Source organism: Triplophysa dalaica, chromosome 15 (assembly GCF_015846415.1).
Source record: "Triplophysa dalaica isolate WHDGS20190420 chromosome 15, ASM1584641v1, whole genome shotgun sequence".
Lineage (NCBI taxonomy): Eukaryota > Metazoa > Chordata > Actinopteri > Cypriniformes > Nemacheilidae > Triplophysa > Triplophysa dalaica.
In genome coordinates, this window is record NC_079556.1 from 5861342 (window position 1) to 5880816 (window position 19475).

Consider the following 19475-nt stretch of genomic DNA (forward strand, 5'->3'; position numbering starts at 1 on the left):
GAAAATAGCAGGAGTGCGATGCAAAGCTGTTGTGCTTAAAACACTATATCCGTTTAAAGAATGTAAACATGAAAGTCAATTAGTGCCAACATGAGAGATTAGTGTAATGAAGAAAGCTCAGCGTTGTTTAACATGTTAAAACATGAGATGTTTGCGAATAAAAGGTGAGGTAGCAATGTAGAGCTTTGACAAAAAACACAATATATCTCTACAAATTAAACATTTTTAATGTGAAAGATGTTCAGTGATTTTGTATAACATGAAGATTTAGAGCTAGAGATCACTTACATTAATATACATACATAAAGCATCTGTGAGTATATTGGGAATAGCAGGATTACTTCTATTTAAATCTATGAAATCATTTCTATTCTGTGTCAGTATGAATTTCTGAAGTTTAAAATGGTAAAAGGTATAGTCATAACCAGGTGGCCTTGTGGGAGCAGCAGAGCACATCAGTTTCAGAATGTGATGCAAGCCCTCCTCCTCCCCACAAGAACCTCTACTGAACTAGAGAGAGAGAGAGAGAGAGAGAGAGAGAGAGAGGGGGGGGGGGTTTACACAGGGTTTGTGGTGAGACAGAGACAGAAAGGCTTTCATCAAGTCAGTCGTCAGAAAGTTATATACAGCGCGCACGGATGTAATATATCAAACGTAACGCACGTTCATCCTCAGGGACTATTGAGGTGTTCAACTTGTCAAGGTAACATTAAGTTTTCTCCGCAACTGTTATATCGTGTTATTGAAGTGTGAAGGTTTTAGCGCTGAATTTGTGGCATTAAACGTTTTATAGATTACAATTCAACGCAAATATTTCCACATCGCTTTCTCTGACATTGAATGTTAAGCGTCAGTAAGAAGTCATTCATTGAGAATCGTTTCTCTCTTGACAAATCGCTGCTCTCATCGGGATATTCTCCAGCACGATGTTTCATTCAGATCGATGGAGATGCTCACATTGCTGTGAAAGAAGATTCGCTGTCTGCGACCTCAGGCAAGTTCAGATGCATGACACCGGCTGCATTCTCAATCACCCAGCAATTTACCATGGTAACCACAGTCTCCAAAACAGCATAGGTGCAGCTTTTGTTAAGGAAGCATCATTGTAAATGATCTCGGGATCTCCCTTATATCGCGTCAGAAGCTTTCAAAAAAGTATTTAACTGAAATATGTATGATTTTTTAAGAGCCCTAGACATCTTGACAGACTAAACTTAATGGTTGAATATATTCACCATGCATGTTAATGGATTTATACAGCGTTTATATAGATAGTCCTACCGGTCAGAAATTTACCAGTGTCTCATCACAAGAGCAGATGCTATTATGACAAACAAAATCACAAACAATAAGGACAAACAAGTAAATAAAAACATGGTTACCACAATAAATCCATGATTCATTTTCTTAAAGAAATCACAAATCACTTTTTTCAAATGTGGAGTGCTTTCTTGTTTATCAAGGGAACTGCGCTCTGGAGTGTATACACTACACTGCTGTGATGTATTAGGAATTGTTGGCAAAGTGAGTGGATATTGGATGGTTGGAGAGTCACTTCCTTAGAAAGACATTCGGCAGTCCCAGATCTGCAGATGTCCAATATATCAGTCTTCGATGAGTCCATACCAACAACCAAGTCTTTCATTTCTCTCTGACCCTCTGTCTATAGACACACATAGACAGTCTGACCTCGAGCTTGCGTCACACGCCTCACATTACATCCAACATCTACCTCTGGTTGACAAACATGTACACACACTTTCAGATTCAAACTGTATTTATAGCATAGCGGATCTGGTTTCTGTTTTCTTTTAGTTTGCCACAAACACACTTCGAAATAAACACGCTAACCTTTCTCAGCCACATACTTTCCTTGGCCTTGTCATCTATCTCAACATTTGTTTCTTAGAGTCCTGGTTTTGCGTCTCTCTGGGACACACCAGATGTTTTACTCAAACATTAATCCTGAAGCCTGTTATCAACGGCTGATTTACTAGTTTTCTTCGTGACGTTTTCTTCTTTTGGCATTTAATGATAATGTTATTTAACGACAAAAAAAAAACTTGATGACTTTTGTCAGCGTTATTTTTATCGTAATTTTGCCTAGCAAATGTCTGGTATTCCTTAAGGTACGTTCAGAGGAGCGTATTTTGTATTGGGAGCTTTTCGTATGCTGTCCTTGTTGCTTTCAACAGTGATGGAATCAGCAGTGAGTGTCAGCAGGGTTCTCACACAGACCTCACACTAGTGCTTAGGGCTTTTATAGACATTTCTTGTCGTTTTTTTCTGTGAAAGTCACAAAGCTTGGCCTGACAGGTAGACAGATTCCCTTCGGCTTCTGAATTGCAGCTGTGTTTGTGGTTTTGTGTCTGTCTGTGTGTGTTTTTAAGTGGCTCCTTTCGTTTACCTTTGTGTTACGGTCTGTGTGTTTGTGTGTTGTTAGAGACAAAAACCAATGGAATCATAATATAAGAGGAAGAAAAGGAAATAAGAGAGAATCTTTTTATTCATTACTCATGTCATCTGTTCATTGGCACGATTTAGGCTACATGAAGGCTCTCCGTTCTTTCTTTTCGCAATTTCATATAGTTTAGCAAATCAGATATAATACAGCTTTGAATTTTTAATACTGTGAGCTGTGCGGGGGAGAAAGAGACCTTAAAAATAACGAAAGTTGTTAAACTCAAGTAATGCGACTCTTGAGCATTCTGAAATGTCTTTTTTATAATGTTATTTCTATATTGCCTCTTTTAGTTCAATGTTTTTATTGTATTGCCAGAGATTATTACCTAGTAAATCTGCAGACATTTTCTGCACCGATTGTTTCGATGAAACTTGGCCAGCTACCTCACACAAAACTTTCATTAAAGAAATAATGTTACTCATATATATATATATATATATATATCTTTTTATTACTTTTTTATTATTGCTTGGTGCTTTATCATGTTGCTTGCACAGAGTAATGTGATAAGGTTAATGAACAGTCAAAAGCTACAGCCACAGAAAAACGTTAAGAGATTAATTCGTAAAATATTTTTTTCTGAATTCATAGGTATATGTTTAGGTAAATTATCAAATTTGTTTCATTCTGTGGACTTCTAACAATGTTTCTCTCAAATGTCAAATAAGAATATTGTTTCTATTTACATTTTTTTGCAGAAAATGAAGTCAACAGACAGGTCAAAATAACAGAAAAGATGCTCTTTATATTTTCAGACCTCAAACACTACAAAGAAAAGAAGTTCATATTCACTTTTAAAGAATACAATAGTCATATTTGTACATGTAGCTTGTCATGCTTTCTGTCATTCACATTGCTGATGGATGACTGTATCTCACTCCTGAGGTTAAAATTCAGCAGACACATGAGCTGAATAGGCCACAATACATCTAGAAATGCTGGTTAAATGAAAATTTGGTCCTGATGAAATGTAAATTTGGGTCACTATTTTTGTTTTCTTCTGTGTCATTAAAAGTTGATAATATATCCTTAGATTTACAAACAGCTTTGGCTTTAGCCACTGGAGGAAGTACATTGGGAAACAAAAAAGAGACAAACCTTTCGTCCTTCTGTTGATGTTTTTATGCAACACCAATACCGCCAGAAAATTATTCATTGCGAAAATAAACTCTCGTTGACCATGTTATTTGTTTCAGACAGGTTTGCCTGCAAGTGCACAAGACCATGAGTGCCATTGTGAAGTAATTTGTAAGCAGCATTAGCTTGCCTGAGTGGTTTTGGCTGGTCTTAATGGTGTCAAAGTGGTATTTGTCCTTGTGTTAAGCACGGCTGAAAGGGCCAAATAGGGAGATGCCTCAGCCCGCCTCACTGAGGTTGCATTAATGGTCTGCTGACTTCAATCGTAAAATATTTTTGGCATCACTATATGACCTTGTGACTTAACTGTAATGGACTCCACATATTTACCATTCTTGTCCACACTTATACTTTACAGTACTTGTACTTCTGTTTTATTCAGAGCAAAAACTGAGTACTGTATGAAAGAAGGATGCTAAACAGCATTTTTCAAGTTTAATATGGATTCCTGCCAGATAGAAGAAATAAAACAGTACTTGGGAGAGCTGATGGGATTTACTTGATGGCCCATTCCACCAGTGTGATTCATAATGCAGGCATCTCGGGAGTTACACTGCTTTACTTTTTGATAATACGCACACGCAAAGAATCTTGCAAAGTTTATTCCCGACAGAATGTTTTCTTATAATATAAATTTACACAGTTCTAACCAGACTACATTATATTGTATATATAATTATATATTTTAAGAAACTACGGTAATGTATTTTCCGGGGTTCACTTCTGGAGGTAATTTCTTGCATTAATAGTATCTTCATACATGGGGTAGTGAAAATGTGTAAACAAGCTCAGATTTAGATCTGACTCAGTCATAATATAAGTTCAACTGTCTGGCCCCCTGGGGTACAGCTTTACACTCAGTCATGTCCATTTGGAATAGACACATAAATATTGTGGACCAGTATTAATGGAGAGAGGGAGTGCCTGATCTGTGGGCTTTGTGAGTTCACTGCTTTCTCTCCCTGGTCTTCTGGTCATCTGTGCCAGGAGGTTTGGTCTGCTGCCCTCTCTAATGATGCATGGAACATTACCCAGCCACTATCCCAAGATAGGATGAGGCCAATGGCATTTTCTGGTTAAATAGGCTTCATTGTTTGGGTTTAGAATAGCATGGCCTACTAAGGAAGGACAGAACAAAGTGTGCTGTCTATTATGAGTTTGTTTTCTAAAATTGTTACACATCCACAATTTGGGATCCCATCACATTATAGTGTCTTTTACATTCCAACAAATTTCCTGTAATATGTAAATATCTTCCGGCATTCCTCCTCTCTGTAACGCGATGAGACAGAATGCTTTGATTTTTTTATAGTTCAGTTTTCATTGGCACAGCAATTGCTCTATATACACTCTCTCTATATTCCCTCTATATTCAATTTTATACTTCTCTCGAAGAATCATACATCTTACACAGCGGTTTTAATTAAAGGTCCAGTCCGATGTATAGTTTATTTATGAGATCAATTGAAGTGGCTGTTATCTGTCAGGACAGAATCAGGGTGACTTGAGATTTTTGTGCACCGTTGACATTGGCTACATATTACCCTTGTGAATTGTGCATTGGGGTGGCAACAAGTAAGAGATTATTGATTAACTGGCAACAAGAACCTGAATCTATTGTTGTACTGTGTGCGTCTCTGGGACAGAAAGAGCTTGTCCTGAGTTTCTCATCAAGAACATACAAGTGTTTCAACAAAGCACTTTTAGGAGGCACATAATAGTTAAACATGTGATGATGTTGCTGATCAATTTTGTATTAATTATGTAAATTTGTATCTCTTCAGCGTAAATAAGTTACACCATGGATATGTTTACACGGCAGCATCAGAATATGCCTTTTAGTCACATTTATCATACTAAATGCAGTTAAGTTCATTCACAATTTGGCTGTGAATGTGAATGCTATCCTTGAATAAACTACACTAAAGGGATAGTTCACCCCAAAATAAAAGTTCTGTCACGCTTTATTCCCCCTGCATGTTGTTCAAACCTGTAAATGGCTCGTTTTCCTGTGGAAGACAAAAGATTTTGAGCAACGTCTTTGTGGTTTTGGGTCCATACAATGGAAGTCAAAGGAGGTCATTGTTGTTTGGTCAATGGTCCATTGTGTATATATTGACAGAAATGCAATAAAATAGACATAACTATGTCTTCAGAGTTGTATAAACACCTAACATAATGAAGCGATATTTTTTCATTAACCTAGAATGAACTATTTCTATCTACATAAACCACGGGTCCCCCTGCATGGAATTTGCAAAATATTCCATCTCTTGCAAAATAGCGAAAACATGACAACATGAGCCATCGGTTGCAATTCGCAACCTCACCTGCTAAATTTCATACACTGGACCTTTAACATCGTACTTCCATATATCGTCTTTAGTGTTCTGCAGAAGAAAGAAAGTCATACAGGTTTGGAATGACCAGAAGGTGAGTAAATGATGAAAGAATTTTCAATTTTTGGTAGAACCATCCCTTTTCATTTTCAGTACTCACAGACGGGTTGTGAGATTTTAGCTGCTCTAGTTTGTCTCATGTGTGTTGTGGGTTCTGAAAACTCACAGATAGAGATATGAGTTGTTTGTCCTTTGAAGGTTTTAGATTGCTGTTTTTCACCAGAGCGGCTTCAACCAGTTTGGTCTGGTTGTACTCAGGCTCAGTTTCTTTCTCAGTTGCTGTCAGTTAATTAGGATTTGATGGATGAACTTGTGGCTCCATTGGACTTGTTTGTTATAGTAAATGATGTGTCAAGTTTTTTCTACTTTAGTGTGTAACAATGGTACTTTCTTTCTTTCTTTCTTTCATTCTAAAAGCATTTCATTTTCCCCTCAAATTGGCAGCTAAGCACCTGAGGGAAATTCCTTTCTCTCATCTCTTTTGTTTAATTATACTTCTTTTCTGATGTGTTATTGCTCATTTCAGCGAGGGTTACGTAAACACATCTCCACTGCTTCCTCGCTCTGGTGCCACACATGGTGCACACCAAACACGATGAAGCTTTCCATCAAACCACAGACGGTCTGAAATCAACTGCAAACCACATCCCTGGTGTTTCAAGCATTAAGACACAAACATCGTCAAGCTGCAAAACAAATCTGCCAAACAGAACACAAGTCTATCGTCATCATACAGTACATAGGAACGCTGGAATATCAGAGGGGGTACTGAGAGAAAGACCTGCTTTAATAGAAGTTCATGAAACATGGCTCATAAGCACATCTGATTGCCAGATGCGCCCCACTGTCACTAATAATTACTGTCTTAATATTTATGCCTTTATATTTATCTGCCTAAGAAATCATAAGCGATAGTTTAACAAGAAAATGTCACGTGCAACCACCCTGCCGAAGTAAAAAAAACCGTTTGTGTTAAATCTTGTCAAAAGATTTGAAGCAACCCCTTTTTTACTTAGCTTGTTAATGCTAAAAAGCATTAGGCCTTGTTTGTATGTCTAAAAATGCATAGTATGCCTGAAATGATCTACGTCTTTCACCTCATCCTTGCAAAATAGCACATCTTGTTTTTGTGGTTTCCTTGTGATTTAGGGCATGATTCCATGATAGCACAAAGTAAAATGTGTGTCAATGCAAATAGATTAAATAGCATGCGCAAAGTGATTTATCAAGCCTGAGAGTAATTTAGGAAGCACTAAAACATTAATATAAATGAAAGTGATGTCTGATGCCGGCTGCCCTCATTGCGGAGAAACGGAAATTTTGCCAATGGCGAATATGTAGATGAATATGTTACTGAACTTAATAGATTGTATGCTGTATAGCTCAGGGAGCATCTGAGTTGTTTACAGCGTGACTGTATTAATTGAACTGTCATTTTGGAGACTGAACCGTTATCTGTTGGCACACATCACATTCTTGTTCTTTTAGTGTCTTTTGAAAGTATTTGTTATTCGGAGGAAAGCTGAGAAACAAGGGCATGTCAACAAATAAATAATACATAATTACATATAAAAAATATGTGATTTAAAATTATATATATTTTTTAACTATTTATAAATATATAAAAATGTATTTACTTTGATAAACGTTTGTTATGGAAAATAATAATTATAATACATATGAAAAGGAGCGAGGAGCAAGATTTTACAGATATTTTACCCTGTCCACAATGCTTTGAATAGGTGGCTTTAATGAATATTTAAAGCACTGGCATTCAGCACAGATTATTTGATGTAATCAGTATATATTAATATAACTAACTAACATTCACACTGCGCTCCACTGAGCTTCATTATCTGTTTCTATCTGCTGCCACATTCATTCATTTCCTCTCACTCGTACAGACTGCGGGATAGATGTTATCTCTGCATGTTTCCCCTCTATTGACAATGTACAAATGGAATGTGTACTTGTCAGTCTGTGTGTGTGTGTGAATGTACTATAGGGGAATTTAGATGAGCTGAGAGACAGATGATAGCAAGCGTTTTGCCTTCTGTATTTTCTCTGAGCAGGATTATCTACTACCAACACCTTATTTGTTCGATCAATGCCAAAGTTGCCTTGCTCATTGGGAGTCATACAGACATACAGGATATAAGAAATCATTTATTTTTCAAAGGTACTTTAAATAGAACTGCTCAGTGAAGGTCAGGGTGGAATTTAAAACATTAGTATACTGCTGTAATTTACAATACAGTGTATTGTGAAACATGTACTGTCACTGTGTGTGTACTGTATATCAATAAAACTAGATTTGACAGGTCTATATGTAAACCTGTGCACAAAATTTAATTCAATTTGATTTATAATTAAAAAAGTATGCATGTTAAATATTATTTTGTGTGTTTAGCCTTTTCTCTTTGTTGTGTTTCTATATGGACTCCAGCTGCAACTTATACCCAGGATCCTTGGCATTCCCTTCCATCCGGATCAATTCCTGCATTCTCTGTTCCATTAGTCATGGCAGTGCCTGGCACACACAGGGCAGCTTCTGTGCTTTAAGGCGACAGTCTTGCCAGTTCTGCCACCCCTTTTTATGACTGTGGTTTGGGCGGGCAGGGGGTGTACAGAAAGACATATGTGCACTAGAAATATGTTGTCGGGGTTGGTTATTTATGATAATGGATTGGTCCCTGTGTTGTAAAAATATCTTGCGTCACGTTCATAAAGAATACACAGTGGATCATTTCTAACTGACATTAAACAGTCCTTGTTATGTTACAATGCAGTAATGTAAGCCAGATGTCTGATAGATTCCAAAGAATAATGTTGCCAAGACATTTATGCATCGTGTTCTTGCAATTCAAAAGCTTTACATGTGATGTGTTTTTTTGGTCTCAAGCACAGCTGCAGAAAATACAGTTGGCCTTTAATCAGCATTTCGGCATGAGTCCAGTGTCCAGTCTTGTCCAGTGTTAAATTTAATGGGAAAAACCCAAGGAATGACAGTCTGCCAGCAGCAATGTGAAAGATTGAGAGAATGCAAAGACACATGAAAGTTGTCTTATTCATTATATATTCACGTTTGTCCTGTTTCTAAAAAACACTTAACATTTTAGTATTGTGTTTTTCTAAGATGAATTAGAACTTTATTTGTAAAATTCAAGATCTGTCCCGTATCTATTTCCTGCAAATAAAAAAAATATTTTCATGTGGAGTTTGTAAACACGACGCTTTTAATGAATTTCAATACAAGAAGCCTATTTATCAACAGTCATTACTTTTTAAAGACATTATTTTTCACCAAAATGACTCACTCCTCCTCAAAAGAGCTTTGCATTATGTTCTCATGCGTTTAAATGCTGGCTATACGTAAACACGATCAAAAGCAGCTCTTCACCTGTAGTTCTGACTGACAGATAAACTGACGGGGCTTCTCAGTAATGAATCACTGAGCTGCGGTGTTCCTGCAGCGAGTGCTCATTTCAGCACTTATGCATCATCACACTGTCCCGGACTCCTCCTCTACTTCATTCAGATTTATAATGAAGACACGTTCACAGATGGCTCAGCTCCCCATACTTGGAGCTTGGTTTGTTATTCTAAAATTTATTTAAAGTGACAACGCACAACATCAGCTCAACCCTGAGCTTAACTCATCAGAAATTTAACGGCGATGCTTAAAATAGATACCCACGCTGACAAAGACGGATGTTAACCTCAAATACGCATAGCGACTCCTTGCTTATTGCCAATATACGTGACTCAGAAATTCAAACCGTCACTAGAATGTAATTTAAGGTCAGGATACACATATAAACACTCCTAGAATCTTTTTCCATGGCAACAGAGATCAATGACACCTGCCTTCATCTCCATGGGAACACACATGTCCCCTTATGACGATCTCTTTTCATTTTTTATTAATCTCTCTTTCCCTGTCTCATTCAAATGATATTTTCATGCACAAATAGGAATTTATAATGTATAAGCCCCACATCTATGTATTAGCTCAGCATGGTTAACTGTGGTCTGTGTGGGCTTTAGGAGAGTCACATTTCTGTTAATAACCTCCCTGAGGTAAATTTAACCACAATTAGGAATTAAATTACAGCTCTGGACTGTCTGATGACAGGATGAAGGAAAATCATCCAACAAAACCCCAGCAGAACCTTTAATCTTCCAAAGTGAAAAGAAGAAACCATACAAGCTCAACAAATTCATTTTAGGTTTTGAATAGCCCGGATATAGACTTTCCAATACTGCATATCCAATAATAACAAGAGTTTATTTCTTTATTTAGGGGAACTGTATTGTTATTTAATTTTGTGCCTGTGTTTCTTTCCTCACCTGACTGTGATGTTCATAGCATGATGTGAAGAAGACTCGTTGGATTTAATACACACGCTGTAGATGGAAAGATTTAAATAACCAAGCCATATGACCTGTCCTAAATATTGACTTGCAGATGTTTATCAGAAATAAGACTATTCCTTACACCTTAAAGCAGAACATACTCAAACATTTTTAATTTCATGTTTCGTTTCATCTCTAAACTGGGCAGCATTACTTTCACTTCTACTTTACAACTTTAAAATGAACATGTCAGACTTGTATGGTTACATTTTCATGGATAATACATTTATTATCTGCTAAATAAATGTAAATTGAAACACAATTTTTGACATTCAAACAGATTCAATCACAGGGCATTTTGTGTTGGGTCCTCACTGTGAGTTTGTTTAGTCGCAGAAACAGTCGGAAAGAAAGGAGTACAGAATAGAGATAGAGAAAGAAAGTGGGTGGTGTCAAATAAAAATAGTACATATTAGCTCTGATATTAATTAGGCATGTCCTGAGGTGACGATGTCTAAATGGAAAACGCACTGAACTCTCCAAAACACACATCATACGCAAACACGCTGTGCCCAGATACATACTGTACCCAAACTTATGTGATCTTTCAGCCAGTGTTTTTCTGCTGTTGATCCAAACCTCATCACAGTATTACTGCCATGTGTGAGACAATCAGATACCTTGTTATTATTGGCATCCCACCGCATAGAAACTTCATGGCGGTCTCTTTGTTGTCTCAATTGTGAGACATCAAAAAAATGATGACATTTGATAGTTTTCTCAGAAACTAGTTCCCTAACACATGTATCGTTTTGATTTTCATAAGTGATGTCATCATGCCGTGCAGTGTGAATGTGCTCAGATTTTTTCTGACACCGAAATCTGCTGTCAAGTCTCATTACAATTTGAACATTTCTGGTTAAATTGTTCTTTGACAACAAAAAATAATATATGCTCTCTTCTCTCTACTATATTTTATAGCTAGCTATGGTAACTGTATTTTAATAGTTGTCCCATTTATTTGGATTTGGCTAAAGGAATATAACACAAAAAGACATAATCTGAGCTATGATTAAGATGTTTTCCAAACTTCCAGACAAGCTCAAATCAATAAACTCTTTTTTTGTATTTATGGCGTTGTTTGCTGTAATTCTCTTTATCTGTCTTACAGGAATAGCCATTTCTGAGACCTAAGATGCTGTCGACACGTTTGTGACCTTCACAACAAAATTTGCGCAGAAGTGCCGCTGTGTCATTTGTGGCAGCTAAATTGAAGGCGGCTGTAATCTTCTCCCACACGTCTTGCTCATCGCCGCACGTGCTGGAAGCCCCAGGCAGCCGGCTCTCTCATTCCAGCGTCTGTCTCCCTGCCCACAAGTATTCCATTATAAACAATGACCTGAAGCCACACCGCATCTGCTGTCTGAAAGATGTGGATTTCATTGGTATAGCTCTTTTGGGATGCGGTATACTTCAGGCAAGCAGCGTGATGGAGCAATCTTCGCCCGACAGTAACTCACATCAATGGGGTTCACTTTATATGCAAAGAGGATAAAATTATCGCGACACAAAATGGACCACGGACATGGGCTTCTCAATGGCTTGGCTGAAAAACTAGAGTACTGCGAAAACAGGCCTGCATTTCTAAACCTGGGCAACAGGTGGATGAGTGTATTGACTATAATAGAATACAGCAGAGAGCAAAACCAAGCATGGAGTCCCTGGACATTGGGATCTTTAAGGAAAATCAAGATTATAAGTTTTATTTTTGGGCTTATAGTCACCGTCCTCATCATGGCTTCCTACATCTTGACCAGGGACCAGAAAGGGCTCTTTTTAACACCATCACCATATCACCTTACTGTTATATCTCACCCCGCACAACTGACCCTTAACCTTAACATCACTACAGACTACACAGCAGTGAGAGAAATAGTGAGAAGTATTGTTGCCCGAGTGGATTTTCGACGGAGAATAGTCCCTAAGCTTAGAGAACTTAGAGAGAAAGAGACACAAGTACGTGCATTTCAATTATATTGCAGTTTTTTTAAAACAAGCTCAAATAAAACAAATCAAACCTGATGATGAAAACGTAAATACCGTCATGAATAATGACATTTTCAAGTCACACTTTATGCTTTTTCTCCCTCACAGATGTTTTCTGCCATTCCTCGCAAGTTCCTTCCATATCTCAAAAACCCATGCTGGTATGAGGAGTTCCTTGAAAACGTCTCAGCAGATCCATATGGGAAAAACCTGTACGCTCTTTATTCGAAGCGCTTTCAGGCCATATATGATCACCTGCGTAGAGCCTTTCCGGCTCACCTTCATCAGTATGCAGGGAGTCATTACCGTCTGCGCTGCCTGCCTTTCTTTTACATCATCGGTCAGCCCAAATGTGGCACCACGGACCTCTACGACCGGTTACGGCTCCATCCCGAGGTCCATTTCACCACTATGAAGGAACCACACTGGTGGACGAGAAAGAGGTTTGGTGAGTTTGGGATTCCACTGAGAGTATTAAATCATGTGAGATGTCAATGTCAATGTGAGGTTGAAATGTGAATATTTATAAATGGTGCTGTTTGAAAGTAAAACACCTATCCATCTCTCCGTCAGTCTCATTTTCTTACTGTGGAGAGCATCTGCTTAGTTCCACCACAGATCATTGGGTTTTATCACATTTCAATTATTACACAATTTCACAGCTAGCAAACATCGCCCTGTAATTAGTGATGCTTGCTAGGACATGCATTATGACACTACTGCTTCTTACAATGAAAAAGGTCCCACACACATCGGGAAACCAGATGATCAGAACAAGAGCAACCTCGTAGCAACCACTTAGATCACCATATAATGATATTATCTCACATTTGTACTCTGATTTTAGGTATCATCAGGTTGAGTAATGGTTTCCATAACCCCTACCCACTGAAAGACTACCTGGATCTGTTTGACCAAGCAGCCAATCAGATTCAGGATCAGCTGATGAACATCTCTTACAAAAGCCACAAAAAGGTTGACATTATAATAGGTAAAGTTACCTTTGTACTGCATTACAAAAAATAAGGTTTAGTTACTCAAGAGTACTTTTACAACAGGTCGTCCTTCCTTTTTCCCTTTTTAATATGAGGATGGTCCTTTTGAAATGACACTGGTTAAATCACAGCCTTTATTTCCCTTTATTTTCTTTAGGTCTGCCCTTCTGTTATGACTCATAGCAGAGGCATTAAAATAATTATGGAAGTCTCTTTTGTGTTCCTGCTGAGACCTGTGATATTAAAGCCATATTAAATACCCCAGTCAGATATAATCATTGACATCATTCACCGGCTTGTGCATTCCGAGCACAATTTCTAATAAAATATTAACTTGGCTGGTATCAAGGAGGATTCTGACCTTTTGCTAATAATCAGAGACTTTTTCTGCCTGGTCTGTTTTTGAAGGCATAGATTTATTTCCTTTCCTATGACTTATCACAATCCTCTGTATACTGCTTAGCATTTATTATAAAGACAACAAATAGGTGCGGAAAAGTAATTTTTATTTTGTTTTCCAAGTTTTTATTCAATCAAACAATGAACGTTGTTATATTTATCAGCCATTAAATATCTGCTTAATTATCAATATTAAGCTTACTAAAAATGACATTATGATGCAGGTTTGAAATGACAAGTGAGTGAGTAAATGATGACAGAATTTTCATTTTTGGGTGAACTACCACTTAAATTCATTGGCTGATTGACAGGTGAAGCAAGTGCATCCACTATGTGGGACAACAACGCTTGGATTTATTTCTACAACAACGGCACGGGGGTGGAACCTCCTTTTCTTGTACAAGACTTCATTCATGCTGTCCAACCAGATGCCAGATTTATTGTGATGCTCAGAGACCCGGTAGAGAGGTACGATTTACTATTACTATTCTTTTTTTCAAATCATCTTTTATATCTAGATATCAGAACCGGAGGTAGATTGCTGAGTGCTTGAATGCTCTTTAGATTGTTCTCTTAAGTGTCGCACTGTGGACATGTGTGTATTTTTTGTGTGCGAGCAGGCTTTACTCAGACTATCTGTACTTTGGCATGGCTAATAAATCTGTGGAGGATTTTCACGTGCGAGTATCAGAATCGCTGGAGATGTTTGAGGCCTGCCTGACTGAGAGCTCCATCCGTTCCTGTATTTACAACACTACCCTCAACAATTTAATGCCCGTGAGTGTAACTGCACTTGTGAAACATAATGCATATCCATTGGGATAGTACAGCTTTAATGTAATATGTGATTTTCTATTTCATTTACTCACTTTCATGTGTCTTCATGTTCCACATAAAAAAGAAATTATACAGTTTGGAATGAGTGTGAGGAAATAATGATAAAATTTTCACTTAAGGGGAAGCATTTCTTCAATTCATTAAAGAGGACTCACGCCCAGCTGGTATAATTGGTTCAGCCACTAGGTGAACCCAGACAGACAAGATGCTGTTCTGGAGCTGTGGAGCCAGAAATTTATATTTATTTATCTCTGGAGAAGGCTAAAACCAAAGCAGCTCTAAAGAAATGTAAAAGTTTTATAGATAGCTACCGTAACCTCATGACTGCTTGATTTATGGCTTGATAGTTCACATTTCAAGCTGTTTGATGAACCAGCAAATTATTTTTAAAGTTGAAACTTTGTATACGTAAACATTTCAGATTTAGATCAGAATAAAATAGGATTAAAAATATATATTAGAAAGAAACATCAGTACATGTTGAACTAAAATATATAGGATTGTCTTACTGCCCAATACTACTGAACCTCTGGGTCCCCCTGTTGGTGAACACATCAAATCAGTTGTTGTCATTCCAAACCATGTTTTTATTCCTTTTCATAAAACAAAAAATGAGATTGATTCGTCCGATTCGTCCTTCATCTGACTGCTAAGGAATTACTTTTTTTGCTGGTTCTCCGATCTCATTTGCGTCTGTATACAATTCACAAGATTCAAAGGGGTCCTGTTAAATCAATAATCTCTGCAAGAACAAATGAATACATACAGCATACTGTATACGACAGTATCGATTCTGATTGTTTCTTTCCTGCTTCCTGTAGGTGAGGCTTCAGGTTGGACTTTATGTTATATATCTGCTGGACTGGCTGGGCGTTTTCAGTAGGGAGCAAATTCTCATTCTACGATTGGAGGATCACGCTGCCAACCGGAAAAACACCATGCGGAGTGTCTTTGACTTTCTACAGTTAGGTGAGTTAGTCCTTATGTTTCTATATAAACATATATTAAATTGTTTGCTTTCTAGGTTTGTTTATCTATCACCCATATTAATTTGTTACTTCATCTACCTGCATATTGCTTCATTTGTTGCTACATCTACCTAACAGGACCTCTCACTCGCCAGAAGGAAGCAGACATCACAAAGAGCCCCGCTTCCAACACCAGAAGACCAGCCAATCGAAATCTTGGCCCAATGCTGCCCATAACCAAGGAGATTTTGCAAGACTTCTACAGGCCGTTTAACCAGCACCTGGCCCAGGTGCTAAGGGACCCTGCCTTTCTGTGGACGTAGCCCTGACAATGAAGGAATGAACAGACAATATATACAAATGTATTAAACACAAATTAAACTCTTGTTGGGTGTGCTGGGTGGCTGGTTTCACCTGTGGACAAAATTTAAATGACAGATACTACTTTTTTGGGGGGGGGGGTTAGGTGCAGGACACTTTCATCACTGCACTTGCTGCTGTAAGATTATTTGTTCTCGATGATTGAGGAAAAAAAAATCAATGGACAAGTTATTTCATTCATCTTTTTTAAATACACTAGAAGCCAAGGTGTTTCAACAAAACAGAAACGTCACTTTTCTGTACAAGAAACAAATAGGTAGAATTGTACAAATACACTTGCAATAAACAAGAAATTAAAAACATTACTTTCACTTTAACCCCTGTGAGTATCTTATGAAATGTGAGAGCGCCCAATGTTCCCTGGCAAGCAGACTTACATTTGTATCCAATATGACAAAAGGATGATAAAGGACTGTGAAAACAGCACAACTTCAAACTTGGAAATTGATGCCTTATGTCAATGTATGCTTTATTATGCTTTAGTGACGTACATAGATCAGGAAAATATTAATTTCCACTTAAGTCATTAATATATTCTCATTGAATTGCAATAAATATGTTTTTAGATTTTAGAACTTATCTGGTTACTAGTAAGTTATTAGAATTATATTAAACAATTATTTTTATGCGTAAATTATATTGTTTTAGCTCGAAACATTAACTGTTATCGCTAAAAATGATATTTACGTTTCCTGTGTACTTGCTCTGATGTGGCTTATGAGAGTGACGTTATTTCAGTCAAGGCAACCATAATTTTGACCAAATAAGACATAAAATACTTCATATAAATACGCTATATTGTAAATAGTATAAAAAGACCTAACCTTAAACATTAGTTCATGGTGTTGACAACTCTTTTCAATGGAAAGTAGCTATAACCTTCCAGAAAAGCGCTTCAGGTCTTCTTCATATCTGTACTCTCTGAGCTGTCGAATAAAGTATTATATTAAAACAATTCATCCAAATGCACAATAAATAGGTTAAGTTCAATTATTTTTTATACTCAATTATTTTTGTTGGTCTGTTGGCAGACAGGGGGGGCACGGTGGGTTAGTGGTTAGCACGTTCGCCTCACACCTCCAGGGTTTGAGGCGCTGGAGGTGCGATTCCCGCTTCCGACTTGTGTGTGTTTGCATGTTCTCCCCGTGCCTCGGGGGTTTCCTCCGGGAACTCCGGTTTCCTCCCCTGGTCCAAAGACATGCATGGTAGGTTGATTGGCATCTCTGGAAAAAATTGTCCGTAGGGTTTGAGTGAATGAGTGAATGAGTGTTTGAGTGAATGAGTGAATGAGTGAATGAGTGAATGAGTGAATGAGTGAATGAGTGAATGAGTGAATGTGTGTGCCCTGCGATGGGTTGGCACTCCATCCAGGGTGTATCCTGCCTTGATGCCCGATGACTCCTGAGATTGGCGCAGGCTCCCCGTGACCCGAGGTAGTTCGGATAAGCGGTAGAAAATGGATGGATGGATGTTGGCAGACAACAAAAACGATGTAATAGTGAGTGAACTCGACCCCAAGAACTCAAGTAATTTTTCACTGAACAGCTAAAATCGAGATTCATGTTGACACGTCCATCCATAGTCATTGCGTTTCATCACTTTTTGAAAAATAAGTCGCTAAACGGGTCTGAAAAGTCGTTAAATATAAGCGGCAAAGTCGCCAAGTTCTCAACACTGCGTGCGTGCTGCGTGACTAAGTTCAGTCGACTCTTAAGCGCGTTGACGTCGTTGATTGGCTCACAAAGCGCATGCGTAATATGCGATTGCGTGAAGTTAAGCGTGCTGAACGTTAAAAATTTTATTACGCTCGAGCAGGTGTAAGATAGCGCTGTGGATGTCTTGGCAATTTGTCAAGCGAGCCTAGACTTATATATCACAAATTCAACGCATACCCTTACATGCTTTTATGTTGTTTTATATGTTTTCGGAGCTTGACAAAGTTGCTACCGTAGAACCAATGTCAAAAATCTCTTTGTTCTCAACGGAAGAAAGAAATACTGATTCGTGGTCACGACGACATAAAGGTGAGTAAACGATGACAAGAAATGCATTTTTGGTAACACAGCACTTGGCAGGCCTTTGTTCGATGTTTTTGTGTGAATACAGCATGTGCAGAGAAAAAGGAAGAGTACGTTATTTGTTTATTGTTTTGTGCTCGTCTAAATGTTGTTCTAGCTTTACATTTGTGTCGTTGCTGTAACTGGATGTGTACGAGTCGGTCAATAGGGATTTATTATATTATACAGTTTAGTTGTATAACCTCCAGATGGCAGCAAAGACTGTTTACACAAATAAATAGTTAACAGCGGACTTTTTTCGCAAGCCTCAAATGGAGTTTTTGAGTGAAGGGTGGACGCCATATGAAACGGCGTTAAAGGGACCATTCACAAAAAAACCTCACCTTTGAGTTGTTCTAAATCTGTATAAATGTATTTGTTCTGATGAACACAGAGAAAGATATTTGGAAGGATGCTTGTAACCACCAAGCAGTTCTCTGCCACCATTGACCAATGTAAGAAAAAGTAGTCAAAAGGGCCCCAGAACGGTTTGCTTTCCTACATTTTACAAGCTAAGACACTTTTATGGTGGTATTTTGACATTAAAAGATCGTTAACAGAACGAAAAAAATGTATAAATAAAAAATTTCCTATTATGGTAATCAATGCCAAGAACAGTGGCGTAATGCAAACTGCGGTGGCCCTCCTGCAATAGTGGAGGTGGTGCCCCTTTACCATATAGTAAAAAAGTGGAATCCATGCATTTAAAAATCGCTTAACTTACCAGTGTAATGCCACTTACTAGACCATATTTTTTTGTGTCAAAACTATTTGACTACTTTCAAGTAGCCTCGTGACCGACGTGACGTACATCTAACTTGAAATGGTACAGCTCATAGGTTCCAGATATGTATTTACATGAGCTGTAGCACCCATAGAAACCTAATTTATTTGAAATGATTTTAAGTACATACAATATCAGCAGCTTAAAAAGATATATTCTAAATGCCACTAGGTACATCGTCTTTGAAATAAAATGGAAATTAAAAAAGCTTTGATGCAACACAAATGATCTGAGATACCAAAGGCTGATGAGATAGCGTTTCTTTTCACACACAGGTCCATTGCAGACATTTAACCACCAAATGCAAATCGCAGATGGATAATACAAGGAAACTAAAAAAAACAGCACAGAATTCAAATACTGTGCATATGTCATGCATGAGAGTGCACGGACCTGACGAACAAATGCTTGTTGTACTGTTTTGATGTTCTGTAATTGTTTCAATGAAAAATGTATAAATCCATAAGTAAAAGCAATTTTTGTCAGTATATAGGCCTATGTACAAAGTAGTAGTTATGTTTAAGGATAAATGCCACAAAATTTCACGCAGTTAATATCATTTTATTTGTGGCAATTGGATTTAAATCTGCTCTAGGTACAATGCTATATTTTTTAAACTTCCCAGTTTGAATGAACTTCTAATTTATAAAAA

General features: G+C 37.7%; 1 protein-coding gene across 1 annotated transcript; it reads left to right on the forward strand.

Moving 5' to 3' along the window:
* Nucleotides 1–603: 603 nt before the first annotated feature.
* Nucleotides 604–16299, forward strand: chst15 (carbohydrate (N-acetylgalactosamine 4-sulfate 6-O) sulfotransferase 15). The gene is made up of 8 exons (XM_056767080.1): nucleotides 604–703; nucleotides 11528–12372; nucleotides 12511–12850; nucleotides 13250–13393; nucleotides 14108–14264; nucleotides 14417–14573; nucleotides 15455–15602; nucleotides 15740–16299. Exons 2-8 carry the CDS (start codon nucleotides 11881–11883, stop codon nucleotides 15922–15924), a joined length of 1623 nt encoding a protein of 540 aa, XP_056623058.1. The 5' UTR covers nucleotides 604–703; nucleotides 11528–11880; the 3' UTR covers nucleotides 15925–16299.
* The last annotated feature ends 3176 nt before the right edge of the window (nucleotides 16300–19475 follow it).

Bases quoted from the DNA above. Each gene is read 5' to 3' on its own strand.
- chst15 (XM_056767080.1), top strand. From the start codon at position 11,881: ATGGGGTTCACTTTATATGCAAAGAGGATAAAATTATCGCGACACAAA. The intron at 12,373-12,510 runs GTACGTGCATTT...TCTCCCTCACAG, and splicing joins TTAGAGAGAAAGAGACACAA to ATGTTTTCTGCCATTCCTCG. The intron at 13,394-14,107 runs GTAAAGTTACCT...GCTGATTGACAG, and splicing joins AAAGGTTGACATTATAATAG to GTGAAGCAAGTGCATCCACT.